The sequence below is a fragment of the Parasteatoda tepidariorum genome, chromosome 7 (genome assembly GCF_982258835.1).
Source record: "Parasteatoda tepidariorum strain Cologne lab strain chromosome 7, Ptep-v5.0, whole genome shotgun sequence".
Taxonomy (NCBI): domain Eukaryota; kingdom Metazoa; phylum Arthropoda; class Arachnida; order Araneae; family Theridiidae; genus Parasteatoda; species Parasteatoda tepidariorum.
In genome coordinates, this window is record NC_141761.1 from 32,998,257 (window position 1) to 33,017,282 (window position 19,026).

Below are 19,026 nucleotides of genomic sequence, written 5' to 3' on the forward strand. Positions count from 1 at the left end.
TCATGGGGTTTTATTTAGAAGAAACAAACTTTTAATCAACTATTTGATTTTGTTATAAGACTTACATTTTTTTACCTGAACCAGCCAAAAAAAGTTCTTTTGAAAACAAAGGAATCTTAAAAGAAATAATTATTTAAAGTCGTGGTTTCTAAGAATTTTTATGTTGAGTCATTTTCTGTTAAGCTAAGGAATAAATTTGTCTACTCTTTTTTTTTTTCTTTTTTTTTTTGAATATTGGTTAAAAGTGTTTTTTGAAGTCCGTCGTTTATTTTTTATTTACGTTCAAACGTAATTTCTTACTAAAAAATATCTAAAACAACAAAGTTTGTTGTTAAAATTTGAAACTCTTTGAAACATCAAAAATATCCTTTTTTGTATTAGTTGAGGATTTTAAAAAATGGAAATCGCTTCAATAGTTTTTTTAGAAAAAGTATTCCAAAGTTATCAGTACAGTTAAGAGCAGTCCATTCTTCAAAAGATTAAACAAAAGAGATAAACACTTCCAAGATTTTGCTAAATTTTTTAATGTATCATAGATATACATCTTTACTTTTTTTAAACATATTTGTAATCGTTCTAGAAAATGTATAATGTGCTTTGTATCAAATTTTAGCTCGGGATACCGAGCATCTCAAAATGAACACACTATTAAGTTTTTATTTTTAAAAATAATCATTAAAATCTGAAGACAAAAATATACGGTTTAATGCGTACTGCTTAGGAAACCAATTTTTTTGCCAGGTTACAATTGCAATAGAAATGTTGTTAAATTACAATAAAATAAAAAATGATAACAAAATTCTTCAACAAATGACAGACATTTTCAAAATAACCACCACTTGCAGCAACAGCGTAGCACACTTTAACCCCTTAATGATCGGTTAATTTTCAAGAAAACGGTCATAAAAGTGCCTATTTTACCATATACACGTATTTGATTAGTGCTGACATCTAGTTTAATATAAACTAACTATTTACAATTACCTTAAAAATATCCTGGTACCGCCATCTAGTGTGTAAAATGAGAAATAAAATGTTTTCCGTGCAAAAGAAATGAATTAGTTTTATTCTTATTGGCGCGTTACGACTGAACACTCCATCCCGTAAATTTCACGGGAGCGAGAAATAGAGGGCGAAACTTCACCCCGTCATTTTCTCATTTTCACGGGAGTTATCAATTTACCAATCGCTTATGCAGCTATTATCATTTGTATTAGTCTTAACAACAGTTCGATATACTGTTGAACTTTGCTACTAATTTTAAAAGCTGGAAAAATTACTTCCCTTCCTTAACAAAGCACAATAAACAGTACATGTCACACTCTTTCTTTTTTACTTTGAATTTATTACTTGAATCTACGATAATTTTTGTGATAACCTCTAAGAACGCAAAGTTTTTCATATCTTTAGTCACTTGGTATATTAAATTTTCAGAAACGTAATGATGATAAGTGAAATGGTCTTAAAACTTTTGCTTTTATGTTCCTAAGGATTCAATTCAATTTAGCTAATACGATTAATCAGGTTAAACAACTGTAGCTTCTACAGGACGAAACATAGGCTTAATTCAAAAGCAAACAGACGTGCTCACTGGAGCAAACGTTAACAAACAATCTCTATTCTGTCCTTACTTTGACGTCTTTGCCGATGCTACAGAAACTCGTCCTACTTCTTTTCTTCTGTTTCTTACACATGCCGAGAGCTTTCTGATAGGAATCGTGGTGACACTTGTGTTGCTGAAGGAATCGCTTGTGCTCACCCTGCAATACATAGAAGGAAAAAAAAAGGATGAGTTACAGTTACACAAATGTTTTTTGACATTTTTCGGGAAGGAATTCGAAATAAGGTAAGAGAAGTCGACGTGATTTGAATAATGTGCCTCTGTGGTTTTTGTGGCGCAAATCCTTCAGGATAGAGGAAGACGTGAAGTTGCTAAAATGTCATCTAACATTTAACAGAGTTACATTATCAGGAAAAGTTAAGTATTTTATAGTTATAAAAACACTTTTTTAATTATGAACAAATTAATGAAATCTAGTTCTTCAATATTTTTTTTTTATTTCAATAATATTCTGTGCTAAAATGAATTCAATTACAGAAATCAGTTTAAATTTTTTAAAAAGAATAATATTTTTGACAAATAATAATGTTATATTTCTAATACTACAGAAAATTCCCTACGATGTTAGAAAGTTTAGAACGAGTTAAAGTATTCAGTTGTGCTACAAACTTAATACCTTGATGAATTGTTATAGCGTAAACAAATAATTCTTGAATTTCACATTATTACTTTTTGTTAAACCTATGGTTCAACTTGAATGGGATTAGAGTTTAATTTAATACCTCATTATAATTGGATACTGACAGGTTCGGTTTACTTACAATATGGTTTATTGTTGAGCAATTTATTTGTGAGTGTAGTGAGATTGTACAGTACAACTTAAATTTGTTTTAACATATCTGATATAATGCTAGAAATAAACAGGATAGAAATGAATTGCTGGAATGTATATTTAAATTAATTTGCTTCCAAGAAACTATGAACTAAAAATATATATAGATAAACAATCACGTAACAGCTAGTTGTCAGTTAAAACGGTCATAGAGTTAATGCTTTGCAATTTATAGCCCAATAAAGCATGGGTTGCGGGTTAGAAAAAGTGGCCATTTCATGTAAGTTAAAAATTATCCATATAATAAAAAACACAGTAAGATTTCAACCAGCAACTCAACATTTTCGTTGTTTTTACACTAATTTTCTAGGTATTTATTCACCAGATTTTGATAACATTTTTTTTCTCTCTTAAATACTAATTAGAGAACCGAAATGTGTGTCTTTTTTGGTCTTAACTTAGGTCCTTAGTTAGTTGGATTATTTGTAAAAAAGCTCTTTTAACTGTAATGCTTAAGTTTCTTAGAAAAATTATAAAAAAGTAAAATAAACACAGTTATTTTGCTAAGAAACTGAAGTAAAACAGTAAGTGTATTACTGTAGTGTTTATCTTCATGCAAGTTAATAAAGAAACTTGTATAATACTTCGCTCATATAATATATGCTGAAAATATTTCGTACAATAAAGAGAGTTAAAGAATTCTTCACGGAATTTAGGTTGAACAAAACGTTTAACCATTTTCTACGATTCATATCGTAAAGCTCTGATAAAGACTCAAGCTATTAAAATAAATTGTTCAAGATTACTAAGACTGAACTACATTAGTAACTTTAACTGTTAACTATAAGGCTGTCTCAATATACTAGAATGGTGCACTAGATAAGCAACGTAATTACTTTTTGGTTGGTAATGCCTTCTTGCCTTTGTAAAAAACGATTGAAAAAGTCTTCTACGTTTTGTCATTAGTTCTGGTTGTATCTAAACAAAGTCAATTTATGAAATGATATATTTATTTCAAATATAAAATATGATTTATCATGTTTAAAAATTATTAGTATCTTTCAATTGAGCCTCAAAAACCTCTCCCTGGAGAATTTATAATATTTTTTATGAATTAGAGAGTTTTTTAATAAACTCTTATGCATATTTACTTTTGTATTATAATGAAATCAATGAAACCATTTAAATCAATAAAGAAAATTTGACACAAATATTTTTTTTTAATTAAAAAACAGTTATTACATTGTATTGAATAATTTAAACGTTCTTTACCTCATCAAAATCTAGTTTGCCATTCAAAGGCTGTTAATAATGATGCAATGACATACTTTTTTTTACCGCAGGAAAACCTCTTAAACATCAATAAAAACAATGCTTTTCCCAACAATAAAACATCGATAAGTTAATCTATAAATATGATTTCACATATTCATTTGTTACCAAGACGTGCACGTTTCTAAATGTCAGAATTTAATATGCTGCCTAGTATAAACAATTACTTTGTTTTTAATCAGGTTAGTAACATTCTTAGGATCTTAAGTTGCTAAGAGAGCTTGGTACTTTGAATACTTGGTAGCTTGAGTTGCTTTGGTACTGAGAGAGCCTGTATACAAACGGTTATAATCAAGTTCAGGCTTGAGAGGACAAAGTTTTTAGTGAAAAGAAGATCTTTTAACAACAGAAGATTTCAAAAGTTGACAGCATGCATCCATTATTTGAAATTCAGCATGTCTTCAATGGGAGAATTTAAAATACAATTGTGTGTGCTTTTCATTATTTCATATCTAAAAAATAAATTCTGATAAAACTTGCCATTTGTTTACATAAAGTTGTTTATATTAAAGATATTTTTATATAATACGTCTTGGGTGCAGATATTTTAGTTAAATAACATTAGTTAAATAATAATAATATCTTATTTAGTTAAATATTATTGTTAAACAACATTAGTTAAATAATAAAAATGACTTATTTAGTTCAATATTTTTGTTGAATAACGTTAGTTAAATAGTAATAATAACTTATTTAGTTACATATTTTTGTTGAATAACATTTGTTAATTTATAATATTTACTTATTTAGTTAAATATTATTGTTTAAACTACATTAGTTAAATAAAAATAATGACTTATTTAGTTCAATATTTTTGTTGAATAATATTAGTTAAATAATAATAACAAATTTAGTTAAATATTTTTGTTAAATAAGATTAGTTAAATGATAATAATAACCAATTGAGTAGAACGTTTTTGCTAAATAACATTTAAATAATAATAGTAACTAATTTAGTTACATATTTTTGTTAAAAAATAGTTAAATAATAATGATGATCTTTTTTTGCTAAATGACTAGATATTTTTGTCAATTAACTAAAGTATCTACTACCAAAACAAACTATTTAAAAAAACCTTCTTCGATTGGATTAAGCACAAGGTTCGTCGAACTTCAATGCTTAGAATTCATATGCTTTCATATTTATTGATTTATTTAAAAACCATGGAATAAATAAACCAAAATAAAACTAATTCTTACCGCTACTACTTTTGTGTCTTTTTCAAGATTAGATTCCAAAGGAAGTAGAAGGTCTACATAGAAGGCTTTCAGCTGAAAAATAGAGTAAATTAACATTTAACAGTAAAATTAACAAATCACGTCTTGCAATTTTTATGTGCTTACGTCATTTTATTATGTAAGTGGATTAAAAAAATAAACCAACTGTGTTATTCAGCTTCGCTCTTCAGTCTCGTACTGCAAAAAATAAATAAATAAATAAAAAATTGAAGAAAAAAAAGAAAAAAAGATCTAAAAATTGCCCAGCGCAGTTGCAAGCTACCTATCGATACATGTGGATTGTTCCATAGACTCGCATAGACTTCATATTAATTTCCATACATTTTTGGGTGTCATCAGAATAAAATAAATATAAGTGATAATAGGATCCTTTTCCTATAAAATTTTTTGTATCTGTAATTTAAGGGTATCTGCATTATTTAATTTTCTTATTTTATTATGCAATTACTACGTCTTTGATTTTGATTGTTTTTTAAATTAAGAGTTTCAAACCAAAAAGTTTTAAGTGTAGAGTCGGGATCAATTGGCTTAACAAAAAATTTCATTTGTACACTTTTGATGAAACCCCGCTTCTGGTTACCATCATATTCTTCGGTTTTATTGACGTCACCTTCGGGTTACTCCTGTTTATCGTTATGTGATTGGCTCTAGTTTTATTTTAATTTATAATAGTTTATTTTCAAATTTTAACTGTCGTTATTCTTTATTAACTTATTTTTTTCAGTATATATATATATATATATATATATATATATATATATATATATATATATATATATATACTGTAAACAATTTCGTGGAAAGAATGGTTAAACAGCAATTTATATACTTGTTATTTCACCATACTCAAACAAAGCAGTCAAATAACCTACATAAGATATTCAAACTATTAACTGCAAGAAAACCCTTTTATTATCTACTTTCCCCTAATATGGTTAAACAATTAGAATTTTATCGCACCAACTAGGCTCACCTTATGAAGCCTCTTAATTCCTTGCAATTATAGGTACATATCAAAGCCAAGAGGGTCGATCTGTCTATCTCATAACCGACAGAACGGGGCTCGAATCCCAGCGTTTATACCGCGGTATTTCCTCCATTACATTCAACACATGAATTTTCAGTGTCCTGCAATCCTCTTGGGTTACCCTGGACTATTGGAATACGATACTCTTATTCACACATAGACGGCAACACCATAAAGCTGCTTAACACAAGTCTAGTGTTTTCATGCCAGTTAATTTTAAAAAAAAACCGTGTTCAGGATTTTTTAACCATACTAGTTGCAAACGGTTTCAAAACCGTGCAGGTAAAAAATGTTCTTTACAGTAAGCTTTACTGTAAGTTGGATGGACAGACATAAAAACACTAACATAATAATGTCATATATTCAAATAGTTTGCTTTTGCCAGTAGTATTTTTTAAAAAAAAAACCGTGTTCAGGATTTTTTAACCATACTAGTTGCAAACGGTTTCAAAACCGTGCAGGTAAAAAATGTTCTTTACAGTAAGCTTTACTGTAAGTTGGATGGACAGACATAAAAACACTAACATAATAATGTCATATATTCAAATAGTTTGCTTTTGCCAGTAGTATTTTTTTAAAAAAAAAACCGTGTTCAGGATTTTTTAACCATGCTAGTTGCAAACGGTTTCAAAACCGTGCAGGTAAAAAATGTTCTTTACAGTAAGCTTTACTGTAAGTTGGATGGACAGACATAAAAACACTAACATAATAATGTCATATATTCAAATAGTTTGCTTTTGCCAGTAGTATTTTTAAAAAAAAAACCGTGTTCAGGATTTTTTAACCATACTAGTTGCAAACGGTTTCAAAACCGTGCAGGTAAAAAATGTTCTTTACAGTAAGCTTTACTGTAAGTTGGATGGACAGACATAAAAACACTAACATAATAATGTCATATATTCAAATAGTTTGCTTTTGCCAGTAGTATTTTTTTAAAAAAAAAACCGTGTTCAGGATTTTTTAACCATGCTAGTTGCAAACGGTTTCAAAACCGTGCAGGTGAAAAATGTTCTTTACAGTAAGCTTTACTGTAAGTTGGATGGACAGACATAAAAACACTAACATAATAATGTCATATATTCAAATAGTTTGCTTTTGAGTATTATTTCTTTGCGTAAAAATTTTGGAAATTGTTTTGTACTTCTTCCTGAGAATGGTTTTTAAAATGAAATGCTGAATAATAATCCATGTTTTTGATGGTTTTTCAAACATTCACGTATAAACTATTATATATTAATCGAAGAGTATAATTTCTTTCTTTAAAAATTTGTTCTAATATAAGACTATATTGATTGGAATTTAGCTGACAGAAACAGAATGTAGCATAAAAAAGAAAGAAAAAATATTCCGAAAGCTCAAAACTATTTGAATAAATCACTCACAACTTATTTTAACATGTGCCTAATATTTAAATATCCAATCACAGAAAAATGAAATACGTTCTTAGATTCTTTTTAAAATATTTCCAACAGGACATCTGGAAGGTTTGGAATAACTTTTTGTCTCAATTCTAAAATATAATTTTTTTTCTTCTTTTCTTTTGTCATGCATATTTCTTTACCCCAGGTGGTATTTTTCTAAGTCGTTCATTTAAATTTGCATATCGTTTTCTCAATGCTAGCTAGAATAAAAACCGATTTATGTTTTGTTTCTTATCAGAAATATAAAATAAAAACTTAGCTGCGGTCTTTTCTTTGTTATTTTCATTTTGAGTTAAATTGAAATTTCTACCAATAAAGCTGGGTTTTTTTGTGACAAGCATATGTTGATTAAAAGTTTGGAAAAAATATATTTTTTTTAAAAAAGAGAAAGAAATCTTATTGAAAATTGATTTTGCTTCCCGTATATTTCTGAGTACAAAGAAAACTTATATTTTTCGCTTTGTTAGTGCGCGTCATTTAGAATAAAATTAAAAAATGGAATTTGTTTGTTTTTAGATGTAGCTAGGAGCTTATTGGCGCATAAAAAAGAATAAAATTAATATAAGCTATTTAAAAATTGGCTTTAAATGTGGGATTTAAAATAATCAAATTTAATGTAGAACTCTATTTCTCGTTTCAGAATCTTAGATGCTTATAAAAATAAAAAAAAAGTATATATATATATATATATATATATATATATATATATATATATATAAATAATGGAGCTTCTGCTATAATTGTTTTCCACTATATTGGTTTTCGAATTCTATATTGATAATGATTCTAAATATATACATTAAGGGTTGGGATCACGAAACATTCCACATCTTGTCATCTGATAAATCCATTTGACAATATTGCGTTCTTAATTTTTCTTCTATATTAAGAACGCATTATTGGTCAATCCAAATGAATTCTTTTAACAAAAGCCTACATTCAACCGTGAAGTTCACTTAGTTATTCCTGGTTTCTATTTTTTAATTGTCGAAAAAATTAGGCTATATAGGTTTGATTTGATGCTCAGATGACGAAGTCGAAGACTGAACTAGTGCTCTACTGTAAACAATTCTGTAAAGGGCTAAACTTCTACATCATCAACTTTTATACCTAGATTATCTAAAATTTTCATGCTGTTTGATATTGCATTTTTTAATTATACTGATATACTTGATATTTTTATAAATATCAAATAAATAATACAAAGCTTTTAATTTGTACACTTAAGCATATCTAACTATTATAAATAAGGAGATGAAGTGACACAAAATATATAATTAAAAATTCAAAAGAACAGGAGATAATATTTTTATTTTCAATATTAAATCTATCAATTAAATCAGAAAACTAAAACTTTTTGAAAAAAAGTTAAAATTCAATGAATTTGTATTTCCATGGTTTTATATTTACGTACTTAAGTTTAAGTTCTTAAGATTGAGGTAAGATTTATAGGATAGTAAGTTTTGCTTACAATATTAGTTTGTTGAGCGTGTATTTCTTTATGAACTTCAACGAGCTGCATCAAAGCTGTACCTGAAATTGAAAAATGAATTTTAGTGTTTGAAATTAATGACACTAGCAAGTTTCATGTAAAAAATCGTAATTCATTTAGTTTATTTAATTTAGGAAATTTAATAATAAAAAATATTTTAGAAAATTTTAAAAATTTTTAGGCAATTAATCTCTATAATGTTTTTTTCATAATGTTGTAGCTTATAGATTTGAAACTATAAATAAATTTCTTTATATAAATCAAAGTTTAACAAATAAAGAAATTTGCTAAAAATTACCCGATTTAAAGTTATAGTTTCAAATCGCCAAATACAAATATGATTCTTATTAACTAATTCAAAGTAAGTATCCAGTATCAAATTTAATGTTAAATAACATTAAGATTTCAAATTTGAAGTTAAATAACATTAAGAATTAAAAATTTTAAGTAACATTAAGAATTAAAAGAAAAAAATATCCTTTGCTAATAAATAAAATAGAAAATAGAAATTATTCGTTAACAAATGAGTGAAAATAAATAAGTAAGCAAATAGCTTATCATAATATTTATGATTTCTTGATATTAAATTTAATTTGGATATATCAATTACCAATATGTTTTAATATTATATGAAACATAAATTTATCTATTTAAAAATGCAAAAATTTATATATTTAAAAATGCAAATTAAATATTTTTAAAATGTAATTGATATATCCTAACTAAATTTAATATCAAGAAATCATAAATATTATGATAAGCTATTTGCTTACTTATTTGTGAACGAATCAATCTACAGAAGCATTTGAATGCAATTAAAATACAAAGTGAATTTGTAATTTTATAAAAAGTATTTTATATTAAGTTTATAAGAAGAGATCAACCAAATAAGTTTATATAGAAAAACAACTATTCTTATTAATTATTGTTACTTGAACTAAATTATTTTCGTTAAATATTTAATATAAATATATATTAATATTGAAATATATTAATATACATTAATAATGATAAAAAGTATGACATTTGTTGTTATTAAATGATAGAATTCACTAAAAGTATATAAATATGTAATAAATAAAATAATTTTGTGATAAAAATGATAAATGAGGTTTATCTATTGTCGATACATTGGTCATTCTCATTTACACCTGAAAAAATAGCCAAAACACCCAATTTTTGTAACTGGGCGGGGCTACCCGACACATCTTGAAAGGAGCTAAAAAACATGTTTTTTTAAATTTCTATTTTTTTAAGTTAAACTATTCTTTTTTTGGTTTATTCTTTTTGCATTATTTAACTAGATGGTAAAACAATAGAAACATGCAAAAATATTGATTATTACTCAATATTATACAGAAATATAAGCAAAACTCCTTAGGTGGGCGGGGCTACCCGACTCTCCCCTACAATAAAAAATAAGGATTAGCAAAAACATTTTCTGAAACCAGGCATGCATTTTTTCCCCATTTTTTAAAAATTGTTTATGGTCTATTTTTTTACTGCTTTAATTTTGTCTAATTTTTAAAATTTTTAATTTACGTTTCATTAATTTATCTTAAAAACTTCATATATATTCAACTAAAATCAAATTATCTCGAAACTCCAAATTAAAATCTTAATTCCCGTTGCATTTTTACTTTTCTTTAGTTAATGAAGTTTTTTTCCCCCTCGCGCTTCTGTAAACTTTCCTATCTCATATCCTGTTTAACACCAAATCACTGAGCCGTTGCCACCACAATTAATGAAGCAGACGCCATATTACTTAATTAAATTGCATTTTGTGTGGTGAGTTTTGAACATGTAGACACTATAGCTTAATTTAAACGTGGATGGTATTATAAATGTCGGAGATTTCACTACTCTCGACCTGTTTAAACAAAGTACCTCTAACACAATGCCATTCATTTCTTGAAACTCCAGATTTTTTTTTCGAATTCGTAGGGAGTGAAGTTTCCTGAGCTGAGAGCAAACATTTGAGAAAGTTTAGTCATCAGTATTTTTCTTGCGGTTTCTAATAAGACTTTTTAATCGTTAATTATGTTTGCTCTTTTTTTTATGGATCTGTCATTAGTCTAGCGTAAGTTTTAAAATAAAAAAAGTGGTTGTTTTGTTGTTCTAAGTTTGATAAAATTTTGAAGTTTAAGGTGTTATCGCACAGGTTCTTTTTTATTCCTTAAGAGTTTAGGGAAATGTTTTTAAACATAAATTGAACGAAGTTTGTCGTTGTGTACACCCATTTCATTTCGCAAATAGTTACGAGTTTATAAAGATTTTGTTATTTTTGACAAGTGAATTACTCTTATAATAAGCGGCGATTCAGAATTTTTTTCTAAATTAAGGCTTCGTTAATTTTTTCTAAAAACTAAAAAAAATCATAATTAGAAATTATAATGAAGCTGAATTTCATACTAATCAGTTAATAAGATTTAAGTTAAACGAACTTAACACCTTTTGTTAGGCAGTACGAAAAATGTGAGTTTCGAGACAGATTTTAAAGTTTTGTAATTTCATCCGAGTTTTTAATACGCGTTACTTTTAATGACATTGAGCAGAAAAGATTGCACTTTAAGTATAATTAATTCAAGTTTATGATAAAGCAATTTTTTAAAAAATATTTTCAGATTGGTCCCTGATTAAACAAAAAATATGGAAACAAATAGTATAAAAGGGATATAAGTTGTGTTTAAAAATAATACTACATAAATTTTTTTATTAAGGTCTTAAACGCGTGTCCCTTTGAGATATTTTAGTGTTCTGCTGAATTATTTCATTCAGTTTAAAATAACAGTTTGTTGAAAATGAGGAATAAAAAGAGAATGAAAAATACTCGAATAAGAATAAAATGATAGAGTAAGGGCCTGTCAGCAATTTTTCATTCATTTGGAAACTGAAAAATGTGACCTCTAGTAATTCTAACCTTAAAAAATATATTGAGGATTTTTTACCATTAAAGAATTAATTTTAATAAGACTCGGAAGCAAAATATATATTAGAGGTTTACGACGAGAAATGGTAAAGAGTGTTTGAATTCCTTATAGACATTTACTGGTCATCTGAACTAATTTTTAGCTTGAAAAAAAATCTATCTACTCATAATTTGGTCTGACTATGTGAAAGCTATTAAATTAAAATCAACTTAATTTAAAGTCAGTTGCAAAGTGAAAACCTAATTCGCTTTTCATTCAAGAGAAATACAACCTAGAATTCAGATGAAAATATCAAGTGCACGTCAAATTCAAGAGATGAATTTGAAACTAGATTTTCTGGTTTTTATCCGAACAAGATTTACATTCCTGTATCATGATTGGTTAGCATTAAAAGTGTTTCGTCTGAATTTGAAAATTTCATGAGCTGACTCTTCGGTCAAAAGAAAATATTTTAAAATTCCTACATAAATTTGATTTCATTTCATTTGAAAAACATCCGAAAGAAAGATATTGAAAGGTGAGTAAAATTAATTTTGAAAGATTTATATCTGTGAAAAGTTTGTCATTTAAAGAAAGAACATCAATTAAAAAAAGGAAGACGCATTCAGGAGCACAGCATTTGAAGATTTCTTTCTAAGTTCTTTATTTAATTCAGAGTGCGTACCCTTGGTGGAAAATCTATTATATTCTGGAACCAATATGAATCTTGTCACTTTAATTTTTTGTTGTAAATTTTCTCTTGTACTGATATAAGTTAGATAATGAGCAAACCATAACTAAACCGTCAGGCAACTTAAAAGGTACACCTTTAAAGTTGTCTGAGAATTCAATAAAAATAATTTAAATTGTTCGTTTAAATTATTCGGGGTTAAAATTCGCCGTAAGACTTCCGGGTTACAACTTCCGACTGATTTTTACGCCTAAGCTTGAAAAAACGTACCATCAATATTATTATACTTGTAGTGTTTTCAATTTGATGCATTTTTTCAATCAAATTTTTCAATGGAACCAAACAACAAATGAATTCGGAAGACTCCGCAAGCTTGTTATGATGCTACCCAAAAAATAAAAAAACTGCGCTATTTTACACAAATATAGTCAAAACATGGCTAACCTTATATTTTATTTATGCTGTGATATAAATTTTGTTAAATTTGTAAATTAGAATTTATAAATTGCTATAAAATCATATGACTTATCTTATTAAGTGGTAAAATAGAAATGAATCAAATTTCATTAATGAATTAATATTTGAAAAAACTGTATTAACATCAAGTGTCATAAACTACAAGTTTGAAAAAAATCTATATTTGAATTTGAGTGGATGAATAAAAAGTATTTTATGAACGATTAAAAATTTGAACAAGATATATAAATATATGTAGGAAGAGTGTGAACTAATAGTAGGAATTAAATCAACAGAAAGATGTATTATAACAACATAAAAGTCATTTCCTCTTTGCCTTCAGTTTCTCTTCCCCCCTCTCATCATCTCACGATGATCGAAGTTCCAAGCAGAGCTCTACAGTGAAGAGTGTGGTGGCTATCCATAAGAAAAATGCCACAACAGAAACAATAATAATAATAAACGTATGGGGTTTTTAGTTTCGTGAGGTCATAATGACCTTCCTTCACATACTATTCCTCGATTCCTCAGAAGCGGTATTTTTCCGGTCAACTTTATAACCTTGCAAGGTAACACATTTACAGGGTGCTTTTTGGAAACGAGCTTTTGAAAATTAGCTTTAATTTAGTGTGTTATTAATAGACTCTATATTAAGAGATATTATTTTGGAAATGTGTAGCTGTTTTTTTGCCTAACATAAGCATTTATTTGTTGTTACAATGGCGAGAGTTATGTATTAATTTATGACTTATGCTATTTGTGTTTACTAATGTCGAACACAATCAGAATATTCGTCACACTAAAATAAATGCAGCTAACACGATGTAACGTGTGCGGCATATTAACGAGAAGTCCGACGGTCTGTTGCCATTACAATGCTAACATTAAAGAGACAAAAATTGTATGTTTAATAACAAGTTAAAAATTGCTCGCATTTATCCATTGCAACAAATTATTTTTAGGGAAATGCATTAAGCAATTTTATAGGAAGAAATTCTTAAATGTGAGACATATTTATTTATGCCAGGTGCCAATATTAAAAAGCGATAACGAACATAGTTTACTTCTCAAAGCAATGTGCTTGCGAACACTGGCTACTCTTGAAAATTCTGCGGCGCAGTTAAAAAAAGTGCTTCTTTTACTACCACATATCTAACATGCCGATTTATTTCTCTTCTTCATAACTTTACTATTAATCAAATGACGTCAAAAATATTGTTCTTCATTTTCTTCTTGTAGAAACTTATTATGATTCAGAAACTTATCATTTCTGTTCTTCATAAAATGCAGAAATATATTATTCAGTTTACAATCTGTAGGTTAAAGCAGTTTACATTGTACAGAAGAAAAAACTGTTAAATTTGCAGAAAAAACTGTCAATATAGGAAATGACCGTAAAATGATTTTAAAAAAAAGATAGCTATCCTACGGTGAGCAAAACTTCATGGCAAAAACTAGAATTTAAATTAACAGTTTTAATTCGATTATGATTGGAGTGAAAAACTGCTTTGTGAAAACAGTTTTAAACCGTCAAATATACGGAAAAAGTCTGTTAAAAAAAAAGGGAAGGGGTGTTTTTTGCAACGTTTAGGTAACGGTTAAAAACAGAAAAAAAATCTGCTTTTATCTTTAAACAGTTTTTTTCAGTAAAAATATGTTTTTTTCCTGTAGAACTTGCAGTTACTTTTGCATAGATATGTATTTTAAATAAAATTAGTTGTTCAAAAAAAGTTAAATATGTTTATTTTACTTTTTAGTCTTTTTGTTGCTATTTTTACATTAAATATATGTATTTGCTTATAGCGAAAATCTTGCTAAGACGACAATTTTATCTGTTATTATGAATCGCCGTTATAACGGACTTCTACTGTATTTAGAGCGTGTAGCGAGCAAGTGTAAGTAATATGCATTGAATACATATTTTACATGCTTCAAAATTACCATGAATATATCTAGAGGCAAAATATGTTACTGAATATGTCATGGTATGAAGTTTTAAAAATTAGATCTATAGTCTATTATCGAAATAAGCAATTGCATATAAATACTTTATATTATGATACTAATTCTACCTCCAGAATCCAACCTGCATTTCCTTTAAAGTTTTTAAAAACATACAGCGCCCTTCTTAAGATTATTTTATTTTTTATTCATTTAATTTTTTGTCTCATCGTATATTTTCGTGCGAATATTTTTTTCATCTAGTACTAAATTAATCTTTAATTAAAAACTAAAGCCCCCATTCCCCCCCCCTTTCAGCTTTTCTACCAACTAACTCTTTCCGAAGATTGAAAACATACCCCTTGGTCACCTCTTCATAAAATGAGCAATCATTGAGGGGGTACTCAACCTAAAAACACTTTATCTCAGCCTTAGTAGTCTTTTTATTAGTGCGTTCCTTTTATTTTTATTCCTAGAACATTCGTTTTTTTTTCTAATCTAAAGATTATATAAGAAATGGAGAAGTGAACATAATACCATGTATTTAAATATCCTTGTAATTAAATACAATATCATGCGCAATATTATTGTACTCCGGAGGAAAAAGGACATATGTATGCAAATATAAAAAAAATAAATGCTCAGTAAGTTGGCATTGGAAATTCTTCCTATAAAAAAACTGAATAGGATTACTTAAGTCACAGGGTTGGTGACAGGTTATGGTCAATATATCTAACCAATAAGAAAACGGAATCTTAGGGGGAAGCTCACGACTCCATAAAAAAAAATAATACGAAGAAGAAGATGGGGGTGGAAGGGGCATCAGATATTTTATTTTATGGGTTAGGGATGCTTTTTATAGACGAAAACCTTTAGGAGGAAGCAGGGGGTAGGGTTAAAAGAAGATTTGGCGCGAAAGCCTCCTACACGCAGCGTGCCACGCTAAGGTGATTATGTGCGATGCAGCGAAACCATCAATATCGAGGCGAGTTGAGCTGGTGCCTAGCTGCGTTTATGGCCATTAAGATCCTGCAGCCTAAGATGGGGGGTGTCAGTTTTTATTTGTTCAGTTCTCTCTCTCTGGAGCTTCTGGTAGAAATTGAAGGGGAATCCGGGAGAGGGGAATTCCAGAATGGAACAATTTCTAAATTACGTAGAAGGAAACAAGGATCTTCAGTGAGTTGTTTTTTTTTTTAAAGCTCTTAATTTTAATTTCGTTAACGCCTCCGTTGGGAAGTGTGATGATTTAAATCAGTAATGAAGAGATTAGGAAGAGGAAAAAGAATGGGCAAACTCCTGTTCTTTTCCTGTTAAAACTCATTCTTTTGTGTTAAAAGGAAGTTGGAAAAGTCGCGTTTAATTTTGACCTTCGAGGAGAAAGAATAAAATCGAGCCTCGTTTCGTTCCCAAGACGTTAAATTTTTCTCAATTTAGATTCGAGATAATATTTATCATTTCAAAACTCCAAGTTAGGTGGGCGTTAAAGTTTCGGGTTTTTATGTATAAATGAATTCCACAATTTTGATTATGTTTTTATGAAAAATAATTAAAAAAATGTATCTTTTTTAACAATGTTGCTTCTTTCATTAATGCTTCAAAAGAATTTCCTTTTAAATGATATAACTATAAAATAACATCCAATTTCAGTTACTTGGGTAATAGGTTTTTTTATGAATAAGTATGAAGTTTTGTGTGGTTATGAGTTTAAAGTTATATTCCACTACAATTACTGTTTAAAACAGCATGAGAAATTGGTTTTCTTCATTCTTTTTTTGCACTGGTAATATTTTTTTCTTATTATCTTGCTAAGTTTGCTGACATGCTTTTTTTTTAATCATTGCAGACTTTTTTCAATTAGTGGTTTGAATATTTAAAAAAATATTTTCTAATTATTCATTCATTACACTACTGGTTATCACAAATCTTACGAAATTAGATTTTTTCTAGAATACTAACATAAAAATAAGCTCTACCGACACATTTGTTTAATAAAACAATATATCAAAGTTAGCTCTCAAATTCCCATAAACTTTTCTCGTAAAACAACTTCTCCTGAAAACTGTTTATTTTAAAACAATTTTTTTCTTATTAAATTATTTGTACCAAGAAATATTTCCGTAAGACAAGAGGTGCCAACTTTCAAATCAAACTAGCAATCATTAATCAGAAGTACAGTAACACAAATATATATATATAAAAATTATTTATATTTTTTAATTGTTGTTTTTAGAAATGTTTCAGGAATAGAAAAAAATATTACAGATTAGTTACAAACAACAAAATTTTATAACTCTTGGTGGGTATGAGGGTAAAAAAAACTATAATTTTGAACAGATTATTACAGAAATTCTCAAAAACCGTAATTTTCCTTATTAAATCGTAAGATCGTAATTTTGACTACGAAATCATAATAAAAACAAATTTGTAATAGTTTTCAGCACGGTAAAACAATTCTACACTTGTAAAACCAATTTCATCCAAAAAATGTCTTTTTTGAAAAAATTCTACTCCTTTATATAATACAATTTATACTTAAAATGAGTGGAAAATAAAAATAAAAGAGATAATAGAAACTTATAGGAAATATTTGAAATGTAAAGGCTAAATCATATCCTTACCATACAGCTTATTCAAGATTATATTTTTCTTCGTTATGTTTTACAAAATTCCTAAATTTCTCGTGATTAAATCTTTATTGGAAATTTTATGTTATATGTAATTTAACAAACCTGAAGTTGCAGATCTTTTTTTTCCTGACATTTTTTCAGAAATGCCTGGAACCGAAATTGCCTGGTGACTTAGGTCTGCACAGAGTGAATGGAATGATATTTTAAATAAGTAGAAGATCGTCTTAGCATTGTGAAACATAGCAGGCCTCCTCGTTGGTGCACCCTGGGTTGCGCAAAATCTGTTACAGCTTTGCCACTTTGCCGATGGCTCCTAGAAATCCTTCAAATTTCAACGCTACTGGCAAGCGAGAAGTTTAATGGCTAATGTAACTGGCATTTGACAAATAAAAAAAATAACATTGCGAAACATCTATATCCTAAAATTTTAAAAAACGCAAACAAATTTAAAGAAGAAAGGAAAAATAAATACTGAAGTAAACAATCTTAAGACATTCTTATGTAGTAAGTTACTTAAAATACTCCACGTGGCAAAACTTATATTAAAAAAAAAATATTTACTCCTTTCATCATTTATACTCGAGAAGGACAAGATCTCATTCGAAGAGAGGAGGGTAGAGGAAAACTTTCTAAGAATGTCACATTGTCGACCGATGCACCTCAAACAAAAGACCCCCCTGAAGCAAAGAAGCTGAAGAAAAGAAGAATATTAGGACAGGCAGTAATCGCAACAGGACACCCCCTTCACTGGGGGGTGGAGGGATAGGAAGTTAGAAGCAGAGATGTCAAAGCCACTTGCTGCCAACGGCCTCTTCCTGAAAGGATGCTGGTGACAGTGCTCCTCTTCCAATCATCCCTCATTCATCCTTACAGGGGGAAAGATGCAGCTCCTCAGCATCCATCTCACTATCAAAGGAGAAAGAGGATGAGGATGATATTTTTGCGACACGATGAAAGGGGGGTGGTGGCAGGAAAGAGCCAATTATGTAGCGGTTTTGTTCAAGTTCGAAAGACTGGAGGGAGTTTACGCAGAAATTATGCTTTCCTGTAATATATGCTTGTTCGACCGGAGAAAGCGGAAAAGATAATTGCATTTGGGTTGAAATCGAATATGAATATTGTGTCTGTGTTTAAGTGTTGAGTTAATATGCGTTCACAAGTTGGTTTCGAAAATTAACGTCTTGTTTGACTTTTGGATTTATGAATTAAATAAGGCGTAGCTTAAGGCTGGGTTGTGAGATAATGATGAGAATTAAGATTTTTTTTTAAAAAAATGCTATTTTAATAAAATTGATCAATTAATTTTAATAATTTGCTTTACGCATCTATCAAAATAAAATAATATACCTGGAAAATCTTAAACATTTGAAGCATCCTTCAATTCCACCGCACAAAACAATTCAATAAAAGCTAGTGGGCTGCGCCCCCTGCTCTCTAATGCTCGCCAACCCCCGAAAATTGCTAAGCAATCTTATATGGTTTGCTTAGCAAACCAAGC

The 19,026-nt window shown here is 28.4% G+C and overlaps 1 protein-coding gene across 3 annotated transcripts in view; it reads right to left on the minus strand.

The window, feature by feature from the left end:
• The window catches only part of LOC107443943 (BAR/IMD domain-containing adapter protein 2), a 255,616-nt gene that overhangs the window by 56,376 nt on the left and 180,214 nt on the right, over nt 1-19,026 (minus strand). For all 3 annotated transcript variants that reach the window (XM_071183633.2, XM_043039373.3, XM_043039369.3), the window contains 3 exons: nt 8,884-8,945; nt 4,926-4,997; nt 1,632-1,760 (listed from right to left, as the gene is read on the minus strand). In XM_071183633.2, the coding sequence (XP_071039734.2) occupies nt 1,632-1,760; nt 4,926-4,997; nt 8,884-8,945 (263 nt within the window). The remainder of the gene's footprint in view (nt 1-1,631; nt 1,761-4,925; nt 4,998-8,883; nt 8,946-19,026) is intronic.